The 18,840-nt window shown below is 39.4% G+C and overlaps 1 protein-coding gene across 1 annotated transcript; it reads right to left on the bottom strand.

Annotated features, from left to right (window-relative positions):
• Positions 1-1,173: 1,173 nt before the first annotated feature.
• Positions 1,174-17,779, bottom strand: ORC5 (origin recognition complex, subunit 5). Its single transcript, XM_010297209.1, has 6 exons — positions 17,594-17,779; positions 15,196-15,288; positions 11,571-11,765; positions 7,833-7,907; positions 1,670-1,781; positions 1,174-1,313 (listed from the first exon to the last, which is right to left on the bottom strand). Exons 1-6 carry the CDS (start codon positions 17,702-17,704, stop codon positions 1,174-1,176), a joined length of 726 nt encoding a protein of 241 aa, XP_010295511.1. The 5' UTR covers positions 17,705-17,779.
• Between the last annotated feature and the right edge of the window lie 1,061 nt (positions 17,780-18,840).

Below are 18,840 nucleotides of genomic sequence, written 5' to 3'. Positions count from 1 at the left end.
AGAGAAACGCAAGCACATGTCTAGAAGAACTGTGACCCTGGTTTCTATTTGTGTCTCCATCAGATTTCAGCAATCTCATTTAAACATAAAACCTGTATAGTTAAATTTTATGTTGTTTCCCATAAAGTTGAAGTACAAAGAACGTTGGGTGGCAAGTTATATTTAATAAAAACGGGAAACAATAGAACTTGAGGTTGGGCATGCTGAGAACGTGTAATTGAAGTTACTCACTCAAATAGGGACCTGAATAAGCTCGAGGAATGGGGCCCGGTGAACGTCATGAGGTTCAAAAAGGCCAAGTGCAGAGTCCTGCACCGGGGGCAGGGCAAGCCCCAGTACCAGTACAGGCTGAGGGATGAATGGATTGAGAGCAGCCCTGCAGAGAAGGACTTGGGGGTACCGGTGGATGAAAAGCTGGACATGAGCTGGCAATGTGCGCTCGTACCCCAGAAGGCCAACTGTCTCCTGCGCTGCATCCAAAGCAGTGTGGCCAGCAGGTCAAGGGAGGGGATTCTGCCCCTCTACTGCACTCTGATGAGACCCCACCTGGAGTCCTGCGTCCAGCTCAGAAGCCCTCAGGAAAGCCCCTCGGGAGCACAGGAAAGACATGGACCTGTTGCAGCAGGTCCAGAGCAGGGCCACCAAAATCATCAGAGGGATGGAACACCTCTCCTATGAGGACAGGCTGAGAGAGTTGGGGTTGTCCAGCCTGGAGAAGAGAAGGCTCCGGGGATACCTTATTGCAGCCTTTCATACTTAAAGGGGCCTTGTAAGAAAGATGGGGACAGACTCTTTAGCAGGGCCTGTTGTGATAGGACAAGGGGTAATGGTTTTAAACTAAAAGGAGGCAGATTTCAACTCGATATAATGAAGAAATTCTTCACAATGGTGGTGGTGAAACACTGGCATGGGTTGCCCAGACAGGTAGCAGATGCCTCACCCTGGAACCATTCAAGGTCAGGTTGGACAGGGCTCTGAGCAACCTGGTCTAGTTGAAGATGTCCCTGCTCATTGCAGGGTGGGTGGACTAGATGACCTTTAAAGGTCCCTTCCAACTCCAACTGTTCTATGATTCTGTGATTTTCTCTTTGTCCATATTCAACAATAAATCTATATTTTCAGGGCTTATTTGGCAAAAAACACCCCAAAACCAAACAACAACTCTAAAGGATCTCATCTCACCAGATGCTGAAGTTCTTTCAGGTCCCTACAGACCATATAGAAGACACCAAGTAGAATATTGATATATGCAGCATAGAAATCCGCAGAATATTCTGCGGGATGATTCTGAGACAAGATCTTCTGCAGGTGTCCTGTTTAAATAAAAATAAGTTTTGCTTAAAGCTAACTTAATAAAGTGACCACATTTTACAAGTTAAGTGGGAAAAAAAACCCTAATCATCACTAAAAAAACAAAATCCAACAAAAACTACACTGATTAAAAGAACTAGCAAATATAATGGAACCAAAATGTTACTTTGACATGTTTTGGCAAGTGGAAAAAGACAATTCTTTAAAGGTTGTATGAATATAGACTTGTACATTCCAGTAGCTATTACATATTCCAGATTCTCTACAAGGCATACTGATAAACATGGAAAAAACATTTGGATGTTGTTTGACAAAGTATTATTCAACTGCCAAAAAGCAGATTAAAGAATTAGTTTACCTATGCTGTAATCGGGAAAATACAAGGTGAATGGCTCAAAGCATCCAGTATTTGGACGGAACAGTTCCCATACTATTTCACTGAGCAGGACAACTGTCACATTTCTGTCAGTCTGCACAGGGAAGGAAAAAAAAAAATAAGAGAGAGAGTGACAAATAAGCAAAGAAAGAAAAAAACAACACTGCATGTTACAGTATTAATGAGAAAAATTATTGTGACATTTCTGTTCCACAAACCAATCAAATTTACAGTTTAATACAAAATACTGGCATAGTAATAAAACTTCATCTGGCCTAATCAAGAAGCTCATACATTTGCAAATTTCCATAATTACATGTGCTTTCTCTGCATCCCTTGCCATTTCACTGACTTGTAAGCTTTGTGAGGTGATAGAGCTCTGGTACTAGACAATACCAAGTAGATTCCATTCCTTACTCCCAAAATTATGACAGCATTTTACTTTGGTTCAGAACAAAGAGGAAGAGCTAAAAAGTGAAAAAAAGCTCAGTGCTTTCTGAAACCAAGCTACCTAGTACTTTATTTTAAAGGTAAGTCAGTCTTTAAAAACAAACAAAAAACATCCCGAAACAAGAACACAGTATTAACTATGCCCAGTCTATTACTGCATGGCTCTGTGACTGGTGCCACTGCTACAGTTCTGGGTTTTTTGATAATGGGACGGCCTACATGGCGCCTGGCTTGCTGGCATCAGATGGGATTAACCCCTCTGAAAGGGGGAAGAGGGTCTTTGATCACAAGCTAGCAGAGCTCATTGACAGGGCTTTAAACTAGACTTGAAGGAGGAGGGGGATAATACCAAGCTTGCCCATGACAGGCTAAAGAATGACAGACCAAGGTTAGAGGGACAGGGTGCTAGCAAGGGCCCTCAGACTGTTGCACCAGAGAAAGACCTCAAAGGAACTGATGGAGGTTCTCCTAAGAGGGTGACACGGCCGACAGCCCAGCTGAAGTGCCTCTACACCAATGCACACAGCATGGGCAACAAACAGGAGGAACTGGAAGGCACCATGCTGCTAAAAAGCTACGACGTAGTGGCCATTACTGAAACTTGGTGGGACGAATCCCACGAATGGAGTGTGGCTATAGGCTGTTCAGAAGTGACAGGCAAGACATGAAAGGCAGAGGCATTGCCCTCTACATGAAGAAATGGCTAGAGTGTGAAGAGCTGTCTCTGAAGAACAGCCATGAGCAGGTTGAAAGCTTATGGGTAAGAATTAGGGATCGAGGCAACAAAGGGAATTTTATGGTTGGTGTCTACTACAGGCCACATGATCAAGGGGAATCTACTGATGAAGCCTTCTTAGTCCAGCTATAGGAGGCATCACGCTCACAGGTCCTTGTCCTGTTCCAGGTTGAAAGCTTATGGGTAAGAATTAGGGATCGAGGCAACAAAGGGAATTTTATGGTTGGTGTCTACTACAGGCCACATGATCAAGGGGAATCTACTGATGAAGCCTTCTTAGTCCAGCTATAGGAGGCATCACGCTCACAGGTCCTTGTCCTGTTCAGGGACTTCAACCACCCTGACATCTGCTGGAAAAGTAGCACAGCGAGCCATAGGCAATCCTGGAGACTCCTGGAGTGCATGTAGGATAACTTCTTAGGCCAGGTAATAGCCAGCCCTACCAGAGGGGATGCCATACTGGACCTGTTCATCACCAGCGCAAGTGAGCTAACTGATGACATCAAGATTGGAGGCAGCCTGGGCTGCAGTGATCATGCACTGGTGGACCTCGCAGTCCTGAGGGATATGGGGCAGGCAAAGAGTAAAGTCAGAACCCTGAATTTTAGGAAAGCAAAATTCCAGCTCTTCAGGGAGTTAGTCAATAGGACCCCCTGGGAAACTGCCCTCAGGGACAAGGGAGCAGAACAGAGCTGGCAGATCTTTAAGGATGCTTTCCAAAGAGCACAAGAGCTCTTGATTCCCAGGTCTAAGAAATCAGGAAAGGAAGGCAACAGACCAGCATGGCTGAGTCAAGACTTGCTGGGCAAACTAAAGGGCAAGAAGGAAATGCACAAGCAGTGGAAGCAGGGACATTCAGAATCCTGGGAAGAATACAGGAATGCTGCCCAGTTTTGTAGGGATGGGGTCAGGAAGGCCAAGGCGCAGCTGGAGCTGAACTTGGCAAGGGATGCAAAGAATAATAAGAAGGGATTCTACAGGTATGTCAGCCAGAAAAGGAAGGGCAAAGAAAGCATATCCCCCTTGATGAGCAAGACTGGCAAACTGGTAACAACAGACAAGGAGAAGGCCGAGGTACTCAGTGACTTCTTTGCCTCAGACTTCTCTTCCCACACCTCTCACGGGGATGGACTGCAAGACAGGCACTGGAGAAGTAAAGTCCCTCCCACTGCAAGAGAAGATCAGGTTTGAGACCACCTGAGGAACCTGAACATACACAAGTCTATGGGACCTGATGAGATGCATCCTGGAGTCCTGAGGGAATTTGGCTGATGTAGTTGCCAAGCCACTCACCATGATACCTGAAAAGTCCTGGCAGTCAGGTGAAGTCCCTGGAGACTGGAAAAAGGGAAATAATTGCACCCATTTTTAAAAAGGGAAGCAAGGAGCACCCTGGGAACTACCAACCTGTCAGCCTCACTTCTGTGCCTGGGAAGATCATGGAACAGATCCTCCTAGAAGCTCTGCTAAGGCACATGGAGGACAGGGAGGTGATTCGAGGCAGCCAGCATGACTTTGCCAATCGCAAGTCCTGCCTGACCAACCTATTGGCCTTCTGTGATGGAGTGACCACATCAGTGGACAAGGGAAGAGCTACCAATGTTGCCTGTCTGGACTTCTGTAAGGCCTTTGACATGGTACCCCACAACATCCTTCCCTCTAAATTGGAGAGAGGTGGATTTGATGGGTGGGCTGTTTGGTGGATGAGGAATTGGTTGGATGGTCGTATCCAGAGGGTAGTGGTCAACGGCTCAATGACCAGACGGAGATCAGTGACGAGTGGTGTCCCTCAGGGGACAGTCCCCACAGAGTATTGGGACCAGTACTCATTAATATCTTCATCAGTGACATAGTGGGAGTGAGTGCACCCTCAGTAAATTTGCAGATGACACCAAGCTCAGTGGTGCAGTTGACACACCTGAGGCAAGGGTGTGTGCCATCCAGAGGAACCTGGACAAGCTTGAGGACTGGGCCTGTATGAACCTCATGAGCTTCAACAAGGCCAAGTGCAGGATTCTGCACCTCGGTCAAGGCAACCCCCAGTATCAGTACAGGCTGGGGGATGAAGGCACTGAGAAGAGCCCTGCTAAAAAGGACTGAGGGGTACCAGTAGATCAAAAGCTGGACATGAGCCGACAGTGTATGTTCACATCCCAGAAGACCAACCATATCCTTGGCTGCATTCAAAGCAGCATGGCCAGCAGGCCAAGGGAGGGGATTCTGCCCCTCTACTGTGCTCTGCTGAGACCCCACCTGGAGTCCTGCATCCAGCTCGGGAGCCCTCAGCACAGGAAAGACATGGACCTGTTGCAGCAGGTCCAGAGCAGGCCCATCAAAATCATCAGAGGGATGGAACACCTCTCCTATGAGGACAGGCTGAGAGAGCTGGGATTCTGAGAGCTGGGAAGAGAAGGCTCCGGGGATACCTTATTGCAGCCTTTCATACTTAAAGGGGTCTTGTAAGAAAGATAGGGACAGACTCTTTAGCAGGGCCTGTTGCGATAGGACAAAGGGTAATGGTTTTAAACTAAAAGAGCACAGATTTAGACTAGATATAAGGCAGAAATTTTTCACAGTGAGGTAGTGGTGAAACACTAGATCATGTTGCCTAGAGAGGTGGTAGATGCCCCATTCCTGGCAACATTCCAGGTCAGGCTGGACAGGGCCCTGAGCAACCTGATCTAGTTGAAGATGTCTCTACTCATGGCAGGGGAGTAGACTAGATGACCTTTAAAGGTCCCTTCCAACCCAAGTATTCTCTGATTCTATGTGTACCCTACCAACTGTTTTACTAGTTAGCAACAATGGCTGTACATAGCAACATATTGTTTTTAACCAAGTTTTTATTGACAATACCCTTGCCTTGATTTTGATGTTTTGATCAATAGATAACAGACGACTTCATATTAAAAAAAATATTAATTATTTTGGTCACCCTTCTATATATCAGCATTTTAATACGAAGCTCACTATCTGTGAAGACAAAGCCTCATTCTTCCCTTTTGCAAGATTTTTGCAACCATACTAAAAATCCTGCATAACAAAAGTTGCTTTTAAATATGGTTCTTCAAGAAAGAAATTTCAAAACTGTTGAGGCATCTCAAGAAAATAAAAAGTAACCTGATTGAATTGACAATGCTTAATATGAGCTGTGAATGACTTGAAAGAAAAGTTTAAATGCTATTCCCCTTCCCTGAAATACAGGGAGAACCTTCTTTTATTTACTCTTCCCAATTTTGCCAAAGTGCCACCCACCCATATTCTTTACTGTTTCTTCTGTCTCTTATTTTATGGAACTTTTTTTTTCTTTTAACGAGAGAACATCTTTCTGTAGATTTCTTTCAGTTGTGTTCCTCTCCCGGATTTACTAGTATTTTAACCGAGACAACGTACTAAGGTATTTTCAGTTCAGTTCCTGATGGACATTCCAAAATGAAAAACTTAAGTACTACCCACGATAAGCCTCACAGAAATCAAGCATTCTATGACGCATTCTTCACCAACAATCCCCCCAGTCCCATGAAATCTTTCATCACTAATGAAATTTCTTGTCTCCTTTCACTCCAGGAAAGGAAGCGATGCAGCAGATTTGCTCCTATAGCATTCCTCTGCAACATCAGCTGCACAACAGTTTTAGAATACCTCAGTCCAGAATCCAGAATTTAAGTAACTGGAATCTCAGCATTCAGGAAAGCTAACAAGCTTATTTGCAGGTTACTTTTGAATTTGCAGGGTTTCTCTAGCATATTTAAGTCAATGTTTTTTTGGTCTCTAAACAACAATCATAGGCCTACGTTTTTCTCCTTTCTCTCTGTCAGACAGGTTGCTTCTGCTTCAGGGGCAGCAAAATCCAGAATGTAGGCAGAATGGACAAAAAGAGCCAGAAAATGCACTAGCTGCCAGGATTAAGAACACAGCTAACACAGCTGTGAATCAGTCTTCATTCAGTAAATAGAGAAATCAATGTCACCAGAAGATTAGGAGTACCACACAAAAGTCTTGAGATAAGTATAATTTCAGCTATTTAGATGTTCAGACATTTCAAAGTACCACCATCTTCTGATTTTGTCTTCAGTTTCTCCTCAGAGAATGCACCATTTTTCCTTATTCCAAGGCATAAGCTTTGGTATTTCAGAAGTGAGAGAGGGAAAGATACAGTGGTTTACTCCAATCACAAACATACTGTGGCACAATTCCAGCAGAAATGTAGAAACTCTCTGCCATCATAAAGCACGTTCACAGCTGCTAAGCTGTGCAGCTCCAGTCGCAATTAGACAGCTGGTGGTCTGCTGACCATCCTCAAGCCAGCCACCATGCAACGTTGTGAAGTTTCACATGGGAGAAACAAGGAACATAAGGGTTTCCTGAGTTGCAAATTCATGCTTCCGATGCTGAATTCACCCAATGTGCTTGGTCTCCCTCAAATCAGCAGCTGACTCAGAAGCAGACTTTGGATTCTCACACAAACATCTGACAAACTCTAAAAGGGGTTTTACTTATTTGTTTGTACCAGCCCAATAGGGGCTATGTTGAAGCTTCTCCTTATAGACTATAGTCTGCCTGAGATTTTTTTCTGCAATTATTACAAAACTTCATTTAAATGAAGAGTAGAAAAAATTCACATTTTTCTCAAAAACAAAAATATTCTAGAAAAGAGCTAAGTATCTGACACCAGCCTCAAAAGAATCTACAACAGATCAGATATTGTAAAATACTATTAAACAGAATTAAAAAAAAAAAAAAAAGAGTGTAAGAAAAACAAATAAACCTGCCAATGTTTAAATTCTTGTTTTTTGTTTCTAGTTTTGACTGCCGCCAGTTGATTTGGGGGGTGGTGGAATTAATTTTGCAACTTTTCTCATCTAAATCTTGATCTGTGAGCCTAGATGAACAGATACCACGTGTTCAGTTACTTTCAATATGCAGGGAACATACATTAATTTTTTTCCAGACACTTACCAACTCTTGAAGCCTAAGAAATGCTGGCAGGATGTTTGCTTCCATTTCCCTCAGCTGCTCTGCTCTATCCAGTACCTTTTAACAAAACAATGATCTTACTATATAGACAATGTCAACTTCCATTCTCACATAGACTTGAAATTAATTCTTAGCTGCTGGAAACTCATTTCACCAATGGCTCTTAGACAGCAGAAGCCACCCCTTAATCAAGCAACATCAGAGGGACCATTGTTTCAGGTGTGCTTCCAGGCAGCTCAAGCAGCGCTGCCATCTAAATAAGATACAATCTCCAGGCAAGCAACATTCATGCCTTACGGCAGTGAAGAATTAAAGTGTAAGTAAACCACTCAAGAATATCACTGATAAAGACATGATATCATTAACAACCACTGAAACCTTAGGTTTTGTCCAAAATTCTTCTTGGATTTAAAAATTATGTGTGGTACTGTAGCACGATATCAACTTGCTTACTGTAGTGGGAAAAGATAGCTCTCCTAAGAAATTATTTTTCAGAAACAAACAGGAGCTGATATTTTCGAAAAGTTAGTTATCTGTAATTCACATAACTGAATTTTGAAAGAAAATTTTCCTGCTATAGTTTGCAGCCTAGAAATTTACAGGATGTATTGTATTGTTTGCAAACCTGGCATAGCACTAACAAATATGTAGCATATGTACAGCTGAAACAGGAAACACAACTAACATATTCTGGAGCCTCGAGAAAAGAACATGAACATGAAAACATGCATGGCTATCCTTTGGCAAAAAAAATCGTATTCCCAGTACACTTAAAATCTTGACAGGAATAAAAAAAGATAATAGAAACACATTTCTTTTGTGTTTTATTTACTGCTCGCAATATTAATCTAAATTCTGAAATTCATTACTTCTTTTGAATTACTGCTATAGAAAGAGAAACAATCGGACCCTAGAAAATTATATTTTTCTATCCTTTTACATTTCTTCCCCACACCAAAATATTAAGACATCAATCATTTCTGTTGCCCACAGTACAAAAAATAATTTCATGTGGACAACGAAGAAACACTTTATGAAAATGGTATTTCAAAATAACACCACACAGGAAAAAAAAACCTGAAAGATCAGCATCTCTGCAATAATAGCTCACGCTTCTTGGGAATTAATTTAAAACTACAATACAACGTATGATTTTATATTGACATCTGCATTTGGTTCATATAATAAAACGACTTCAGGGATGAAGACTGCTTTACGTTGCTGACCAAACAGAGGCTACGTATTTTTGCTAATAAAACACTGCTTATTGGACCCAGTGACATGGAGCTACCAAACACCACTACTTAGGTCTTGATCTAAGTAGATCTTACTTTTTAGTTTAGTGCAAAACAAACTAGAGTTTCTAATTACAACAGAGAAAATATACTTGTGACCCTGGCTTATGGACTATATCAAGTGGTTCACAGAAACAGCCTACCCACAGGCCTATAAATCCATGTCTTATTCTTTAGTTTTGATATAGATTTGTCACCGTTCAGCTTTTTTTAAAAAAAAAATTATACATTTTAGAACTGTCTGCTTACATTAAAAAGAGCTGCTTGTTACTTCTGTAAAGTGCTAAATATTGTAAATGTATGAATGACTACAAATTGCATCTGTTCTGCTTTTTCAGGTAGTTAGAATGAATAAATTGATTTTTCACAAGTAATCACAAGCATTCAGCACCCATGCTTGGGTTAAGAGAAACATTAAGAATCCTTTGCTTGAAAGTAAACATTTATCTTAATTTGCTCTGAGTTAACTGGGCTGAAATATTACGTTATTTACTACCAAAATGAAATAGAATAAATTAGCATTGCCAGTTTATGTTACCAGCATGCTGGTCTTCCATCAGTCTCAATTTAAAGCACTCTACCATAAATCCAGATGACACAGGTTAATATACATGAATTGATTTCCCCCACTCTTGTCTGTTCCCATGCAGAACGGAACTGAAATACTAATGTAATACTTAATTCTTCTGATTCAGCAGCTATTTACATGATACAATTGAACTTTTCTAGGTATTTAATTGTTTCCCTTCTATAACCACTGTTCAAGAACTTACTAATTTTCTGTTATACTAATTTTCATATAACACATGAAGCATTCTTTACTGATGTAGAACAACTTTTTAATTCAAATATTAACCTGAAAGTAAAGTTTTACTATATAAAGTATTTTGTGAAATTCCCTGAAGGTCATTTTAGTGCTAAATTTTGTTCTTATGGAATTGTTGAAGGATATCAATAGCACTTTTGTGACAGTAAATTAAAATGAATTACCTATTAATAACTTCTTATCTACTCTAAGTAAGGGTGTATTTTTTTAAGAAGCATGTCAAATTTATTAACTTCATGAGCTGTAGGAAACTATGAGATAGTACTGTTTCCATTAAACGTAACATGAAGTTATTGAACCCAGTAGTTAAGTATTTTTAAATGGAAATAAAACTTATTTAACCATAACCTGTGAAACAGCATAAAGAATATTCAGTGTAATTATGAACTTCTTGTTTGATTGCAAAAAAACAAGCAATATGCCTGTTGATTGCTGTGAGAAACGTGCAGAGTGATTACCCAGCATCATTAAGCTTTCAGTCTTGAACTACTTCCATGTTTTCTTAAATCGTCAATTTCACCTCTCAAGAAACCCTTAATTCCTACCGCTGGGCTGATATATCAGTCCATGTGTTGTCACTCCGTGATGCATATATACAGTTACACATCACTAATACTATGGCGTTCATATTTTTAAGATAGTAGTTTTTATTCAACCAAGTGAGAGACAGGGAAAAAAAAAAAGTAGTTCTGAGGAGTCTATGTCCTTTCTTCAGACCTCTTGTACGCCTGAAATTTGTTTCTATGTCCATCTCTCAGCACAATAAATGCTGTTACAGATGCCTGCAAATTTTGACTCCTTTATGTAGTAAAGATCATCACAGAAAAAAACCCCAAAACCTAGCATTGTAGTACTACATTGTTTCAATCATTCCTGTGATTTAAATTATGATTATTTTTTCTGCAGTCTGACAGTTTATTCCACTTGAGTATATCATCAAATTTTTCATTGCAGTCATCTTGTCCATCTCCATTTTAAAACTAGAGTTCTTGTCTCTGAGGGCGGCAAGTGTAGTTGAAGACATAAGATCTCAACAGCACTTTTACAGAGGATATTATGCATTTTAGTTCCTTAATACAACTTCTAACCTGGAGCTATTCTAGCCAATCAATTCTTGTCATTTGCATGCTCCACAATTTGCTTCTGCCCTGCTTCCCAGCTTTGCTTTCTCATTTGTGAAGCTATCTTCACAAGGAAACAGATAAGTATGTTGTAAGTATATTGTTAAGTATAATGTATCTATACTTACAACAGATTACTAATTATAAAACAAATACAGGCTCTTATTATATTTAAAGATATTGTAGTATTATGTACTTAATTTAACTATGCAGTATAATTTACGTTCATTATTAGCTATGCTGTACAGATTTTGTGTATAAAAAGTTCTAAAACCAGAAAAAATAACAAACCTCATCTAAAGCCAGTAAATGAACTGAAATAATCTAAGCAGTATCAAGAGATTCTGAATTAGGTCCATGTGGAAATTTTGTGAAAACTGCTCTATAACGCACACATTTCACATGCAAATTATTGGTAACAACTACTCACACCCTCTTAAGCGAAATGAAACCAGAACACTAAAATTAAGTTACTTACAATGTATAATGTTTGATCTTGAAGCTCTTGACTTGCAACAGCTTGTTTAAATAGACGTACAAAGTCATTGAAAGTATCGCAAGGCACACAAGAAGTCTGTTCTGTCTCAGAACAGCTTTGCAACTGGATTAGAATTTCTTCTAAAAGAAGTCGTGAAGTGAAGTATTCCACACAGTTCACAAACACATGAGGAAGCTGAAAAAGATTAAAAAAAAGTTATAATTTTAAAAATTATACAACTTTTTTTTTCAGTGTAAATACTCCAGAATCAGTTTTCTCTTCCAGATGAGACAATGAAAGACACCACACCTTGCCAACAGAATATAGAGCATAAACCAAAAAACCTTGTCAAAAAAGAATGATCGCTTATGTACCTAGTCAAAAAATTATGTATCACAAAGTGAAGACAGAGGTGATGAATCCTCACACGAAACACACAGTGTATCGTCTATGTTTAAAAATTGTGAGCAATAAAGAGGAAATTAAATAGCATTTAGTTCAAAGAAAAGTCAGGCAATCATAACACATTACACAATTGTAAAATACTCCATTACAAATTACACTGTCTAGATAACATGAATTTCTCAAACTTACAGAGAAAGTAATCTAGGCGCACACTACCCAAAATTACTCCGAATGTTTTCAACACTCACTTCATACAAATGACAAAGTGTAACTCTCTATATCAGAAGTGTAATCAATGTGCTTGTGCAGAACATCTTTAGAAAATCAGATCTTTTCAAAGCAAAGAGCATGTAAAAAAAAAAGCAGAGTATGAGATACATTTTAAGGCAATCCATAAAATGTAAGTACCAATTTAGTAATATTGAAAAGTTACGGTCATTTGTCTATAAATAGCAGATTCTATAGACCACAAAATACTACCAGTATGTAAACCTACATAAGGCAAAAAAGGTAATTTTCTAGCAACTCTATTTTCAAGAAATAGATTTGCATAGCTCCATACTGTCTGGTATGGCATATACTCTTTATTACACTGAACATTAAAACCTCTGGAAAACATAAGCCATTGGGATCCATATGCATTACGTGCAAAATTAAATTTCTGATACAGGAATGCGCGTGTGTATAATAAAAAATAAAATTAAAAAAAAAAAAGCTAAGTACTTCATTCCAGTCTTTCTATTTAAAACACAATATATGGCATATGATTCAGCAGATGTGGGAAAGTGTGGGTATATGCTGGCAATCCATTCAAACAGCATGTAATAAAAAGCTTTCTTATGATTTTGAACTCTATTACAAAGGGGCTACATCTCCAAAAGCACCTATTCAAAGTGCTGCACCTCCACAGCAGGAGGAAAGCTGGGTGCCACAGATGTGATTCACAACACTGTTATGTAGGAAACACCTATACTTGGCAATAAGAAATTCTGTAGAAAGAGTAGCTGCTTAAATCCTATTCCTTTCCAGCATCCGGCCACATCTTTGGATATGTTGCAAGTGAGTAGCACAGTGTTAGGAGCATTGCACAAAAGGCTACTGCATGAAAGAGGGTCATGACCACCATCTTCCACCTTTCTCACTCTGTAGAATTTTTAATGAGAGACACAAAAAATCACTGTGTTTTGCGTAAAACCCAGGCCTGCAGATATGTGATAAGTGCACTCTGGACATGCCTAAAGGATCAGAGCTATGAGAACACACAAGTGGAAAATTCTGGTCTAGGCGTGAAGTAGGCATCTGTCACTGGTTTTAAATCCCTGAAGTACGTGACTGACAAAAACATAGGCATTAACAGGTTTAGGTGAAAATTTCTGTGATGACACCTTTCAACTTAGGAGGACTTTAAAACTTGTTCTGGGAAAAATTAGAACAAGAATAAAACTAGCACGAATATACACATTTGCTAGCAAAAAACAGAAGGGCCACAAAAGTGGCAAGAATCTAGTACTTAAAAGCGTTCTGACAGCACTGACCAGAGAGGGATGACAATGGACTTAAGGCCATACCTCTCTACATCATTCTTCAAGACAACTATTTTTGTAAGAAACATGCAATCAGCCACAATGACCCACTACTCCTATGGAAGTCAGATTCTCACATGATGTTTAAAGAGCAGGTTTCTCTGCCTGCAATCCTTGCAATTCAAGTCCATTCCTGACAAAGTTCCTGCTTCAGGTTAGTAACATATAGCAACTCCAGTATTAATCAGCAAGGTATAACTCATCTCGCAGTGGGCAGCATTAAAGTAGTTTTCTTCCTTAACAGTTGAGGGGAAGAGAGTTTGTAGTCCCAGCTTCCTTGGAATGTAAGGCTCCAAATTCAAAACTGTACAATGAATTCTCATTAGTTTCCACATCACGTATTCCAATAACATCTGTCTTATCAGTCCTCCTTGACCTACTTCTTACTTACTCCTACACTGTTTTCCAAGAGCAGGAATTCAAAGGAAGTTTGTACTAGATGGCGAAGCTGAAAAAGAGAATACAGTCCTAATATTTCTGAAAATGATGCTCACACAGGAGGAAACAGCAACAGTACTGGCATGGGAGAAGATCCATGCCACCAGCAAAAGACTTGACAATGCCAAGCTTAGTAAACATAAACACACCTGGAGAATTAATTTTATTACAGTAAAAATTGTGAACAGCATCCTGTTTCTTGGGGTTTTTAACTTATGATGTGTTTGGAGGATCTAGAATAAATTAAAATGCACAAAATGCATATTTTCAAACAGGTTCCAAAAATATAACAGTAAAACAGGCTATTAATACACTTTTCCCATTTAGAGTTGATTCATTAAGCAAAAGAATAATAATTTATTGTTCAGGAATTAAACCAATTGTTCCTATGCAACACTGCTCCAATATTTTAGAAGTCCTGCATTGTTTCTTTTTCAAAGTGAAAGACAGATTTTCCTGCTTCTACAAGAGGGCTGACTGGGACTAACCAAATATGCTGCAATGAATACAACATTCTCCCAGCGTCTGCAAAAACAACTATCACTACCAAAAGGAATGGCATTTCCCTGGTATTCAGCCAGCAATTTTCATCATTTCAGACTCACTTTTTTTTTTTTTCCAGCAAACACGGACAGGTTGTATGTTTGCTTTGAACACTTTTAGCAGCCTAAGTTTAAGCTCTTAGGCTGACATTTAAACAGATCATATACATCCAACCGAATATAATTAAAATTAGTTTGTTAACACAAAATCAACAAAACAAAATTCCACTTACTGCAAACTCTTGTCACTGTTCTTCATATACTCTCTCACTCTCTTCATATGCAAGTAAAATTAGTTTAAAGGAGAATTAGAAGATTAATTGAACTAGAATCATCATAAGAGTACTTACTTGTCACTAGAGCTATTTCAGGTTAAGTCCGTTTTAGAGGGCTGAACAAAATTTGGCTCCTTTTTTTCTTTTTAAGCTCTCTTAGAAAAGTTATTGTGATTTATATTACACCTCAGTATGTACAACTTAATTTTATCCTAAGTGCATAGTGAGAAGATTGATGCATTCATCACACAGTAAGTGGAGAAGAATCAAGAAGGCAGAAATGGTTGAGGAAACAAACCATTTTGAGGCAGCAAAAGCTAGTTTTAGAGACCATCTCTTACAAATAAATCCTAAATTCAATATCCATTGTGAACATTCTTACCTTTAAGGTGTTTAGAAGAGTTTGCATCACATAGGTCTTTCCACTAGATGTATGCCCATAAATAAAGATGGATGGAAAACTAAACTGCTGACGCTGCGGAGGCGGGGGGGGGAGGGGGAGAAAAAAGTTGTTGCTGTTTCAATTCTTCTTTTTCATTCAACAGACAAAAGATTTACTACTGACATTTCCCTCCAAAAGAAAAGTTATCTTTTAAACTAAGGCATTAAATATAAAATATGCCAATTATTATGGAATCAGTGTGATCAAGTTTTATGTTACATCTTCAAAATGCTGGGAGAGTAAGTCCCAAGAATCAAGTATCACATAAAGCTACCAGTGAAACTGCTGTAACATGAGGATACTTTTTTGTGGGAAAAACAAAACAAACCAACCCCCCACCCCTCAAACCCCCCACAAAAAACCCTAACCAAACAAAAAACAAAAAAAACCCCAACCAATACACACCAGGAGAGAAAAGCAGTGGAGTCTTAATTCAAATTAGTTAACTAACTGAAAGAATCACACACTTCTCCAGACTAACAATCCCAGTTCCCTCAGCTGCTCCCCATAAGACTTGTGCTCCAGACCCCTCACCAGCTTTGTTGCCCTTCTTCGGACACACTGAAGCACCTCAATGTCCTTCTTGTAGTGAGGGGCCCAAAACTGAACACAGGATTCAAGGTGCAGCCTCACCAGTGCCGAGTACAGGGGCACAATCACTTCCCTACTCCTGCTGGCCACATTATTTCTGATACAGGCCAGGACGCTGGTGGCCTTCTTGGCCACCTGGGCACACTGCTGGCTCATATTCAGCTGGCCGTCAACCAGCACCCCCAGGTCCTTTTCCGCCGGGCAGCTCTCCAGCCACTCCTCCCCAAGCCTGTAGCGTTGCATGGGGTTGTTGTGAGCCAAGTGCAGGACCCGGCACTTGGCCTTATTAAGCCTCATACAGTTGGCTTCTGCCCATCGATCTAGCCTGTCCAGATCCCTCTGCAGAGCCCTCCTACCCTCCAGCAGATCAACACTCCCACCCAACTTGGTGTCATCCGCAAACTTGCTGAGGGAGCACTCGATCCCCTCATCCAGATCATCGATAAAGATATTGAACAAGACCGGCCCCAGAACCGAGACCTGGGGAACACCGCTTGTGTTCCATCTTGTCAAGCAAACAACATCTTGTCAAGCATAAATTGCAAGCTTTACATTATCCGAGCTTCTGCAAACACTACAAACTGCTTTTCTTTCCATTAGCACCAAACAGAAAAAGAATTAAATGGTTTGTTGGAGAAGATGGTAAAGGAGCTCACTCTTCTCTCACAATATTTCAATATAATACCTCTATTTATTTAATGGTAATGATGCTGTATATTTCATGGATTATTTCTTTCAAGACGCGATTAAAATAGTTAACTTCTTTTTCTTTCATTCTGAACAGGGTTTTTTGTGTGTTTTTCTCATTTCTAAGAATCTTGTACACTGACTTAAAAAATTAATACAAAAATAAATTTGACAAACACTTTTGATGAAAAACAATACTCAGTTAGTTCAAGATGAAGGCGCTCTTACGCAAGATATGTGGATACTCTAAACTGAGCATTTTAACAAGAATTTAAGTATCCATTTTTTTAAGGAGACTTGCTGCAACTATGCTTGCAATAAATACATAAAACCTAAATGCTGTAATTTTATGTAATTATTATCTTTAATTAAAGGCAGAACCAAAAGCAGATACTAATTTCCATTTTGTTAAGTGAATGTAAATGGATGTATGAGCTGTTTTTAAGTTTGCATTTAAAAACCTCCATTACTTTTCCACAGCTTTGCCAAACAGTAACAGAATCAATTAACAAGCCACTGATTTCCAAATCTTATAGCCAGCAACAGAACTACTAAGAATCAGATCAATTTCATGTACTTAGAATTCAGGCATGCAGATATTAGATGAACAGGTCAAAACCAAATGGAATTTCTACACTGCCACCTACAAAAATAAACACCCCATAACTTTAGACTGGGGAAGAAGACAGACTTAATTCCTGGTACTAACTGGCAAAGATGGAACAGAGTCATGGAGAAACCAGACTTCAGAGACAGCATGGCACAAATAGCTATAAGTTTGTTTGGGTCTTTCCAGCTGCAAAAACAGCTTTCGACCTTCAAACTAACTAGATCCTATCTGCCAAAAACTAATGTTAGAGACAGGTAACAAACAAACAAACAAACACACACCAAAACCAAAACAAAAAACACCCACAACAAAACAAAACAAAAAAAACAACAGAGACAACCAAAGTACTTTCATAACAACATCACAAAAGTGCCCTTAAACATCTACTCCCTCCTCTGAGACAGCAGAATGTCTCTGTTGTACTCAAACGTACACTATAAAAAGCACTACCTCTCCAAATATTGACAGCAGCATGGACACTTGCGATTCTCGACAAGGCACCAAGCTTTCCAAGTGAAGCAGCGTAGCTGCTGGGTATGCTGGATGTTCAAGATTAGGCATTTTGGTGCTCCTGTTGTTAGTCACCTAAACACACATGTCCAATTTGAGGTGCAGAGAAAGGAAATGAAGTGATCTGGAAAACAAAACGTTTTAATTATCATTTGCTGTCATATATATAAAGCAGGAAAATTAACAGGAATTGACGTCAAACCTCAACAGACATTCTAGCTCAGGATAATGGTATTATGATAGACTTAAGAGACTTAATCAAAATCAAACTTTGCTATGTAAGGCATTATACAGACATTTCCACACCAGACAGAATAAAAAATATCAAATAAAAAGGGAAAGGCATACAGGGAATGAGCAAATCAATGTAACAAAGAATTGTGATAGTTTAGTTAACGGGAGAAATACATATTTACTTCTGATTTTATATACATTCAAAAGTAGCAAGGGAATAAAATGAGGAACGTAGATTAGTCACAGATCATCACCTCCACGGATAGACAAAAAACTAGGATTTACAAGCAGTAGAGAAGTGGCAAGGCATAAGGAAACACAAGGATGACAAAATAATAGCTCTTCAGATGTTAACAAGAATGCCTACCACAGCTTAAAGCAGCAGAAACATAAGAAAATCCAGCTGAGAGTAAGGACTGGAAATACTCCTTAAAAATAGTAGGAGTGCAAACCAATTACATAAAGCTGTAATATTCATTACAGTCTACCTTTTAGACAAGGACTAGTCGAGGAAGACTGAGGGTCCTGATTGTCCAAACACTGGGAAGGCTGGTTTTTAGTGACAGAATATGGAAAAACAGCTCAGTCAAACATCCTACTTTGTCTGCAGCTTCTAAAACTGTCAGAAATATGGTACATTTGTCTGTAGCGATAAGGACAACATGCAGAGAGAAAGAACTGAAGTAGCCTCACGAGCTGGATTTGGACTTTGTCAAATGTAACATAACTCAACACCCAAAAAGAAAGTTTGGAAATGTAGGTAGCACAATAAAGGCATCTCAGCAGCAGGCAGGAATATCTGTAAGTTATCAAGACAAAGATAATAAACAAAGCACTCCAAACACATTTAAATATAAGTAGTTACAGCTAAATATGTTATGCTGGGTCTAAGTGCAATGCCTCATGAAAACATTAGGTTAGCAGGAGGAGATCAGAAATAGCATGGGAAATGG

The sequence above is a fragment of the Phaethon lepturus genome, unplaced genomic scaffold (genome assembly GCF_000687285.1).
Source record: "Phaethon lepturus isolate BGI_N335 unplaced genomic scaffold, ASM68728v1 scaffold12781, whole genome shotgun sequence".
NCBI classification, from domain to species: domain Eukaryota; kingdom Metazoa; phylum Chordata; class Aves; order Phaethontiformes; family Phaethontidae; genus Phaethon; species Phaethon lepturus.
This window is presented reverse-complemented; position numbering and strand designations above follow the sequence as displayed.

What these genes read in the sequence shown, in the direction of transcription:
- ORC5 (XM_010297209.1), bottom strand. Translation starts at nt 17,704, where the DNA reads ATGCCTAATCTTGAACATCCAGCATACCCAGCAGCTACGCTGCTTCAC. An exon ending in AAGATCAAACATTATACATT is followed by an intron (nt 7,908 to 11,570) that starts GTAAGTAACTTA and finishes TTTTGTTAAAAG; the next exon opens with GTACTGGATAGAGCAGAGCA. An exon ending in TTTTCCCGATTACAGCATAG is followed by an intron (nt 1,314 to 1,669) that starts GTAAACTAATTC and finishes TTATTTAAACAG; the next exon opens with GACACCTGCAGAAGATCTTG.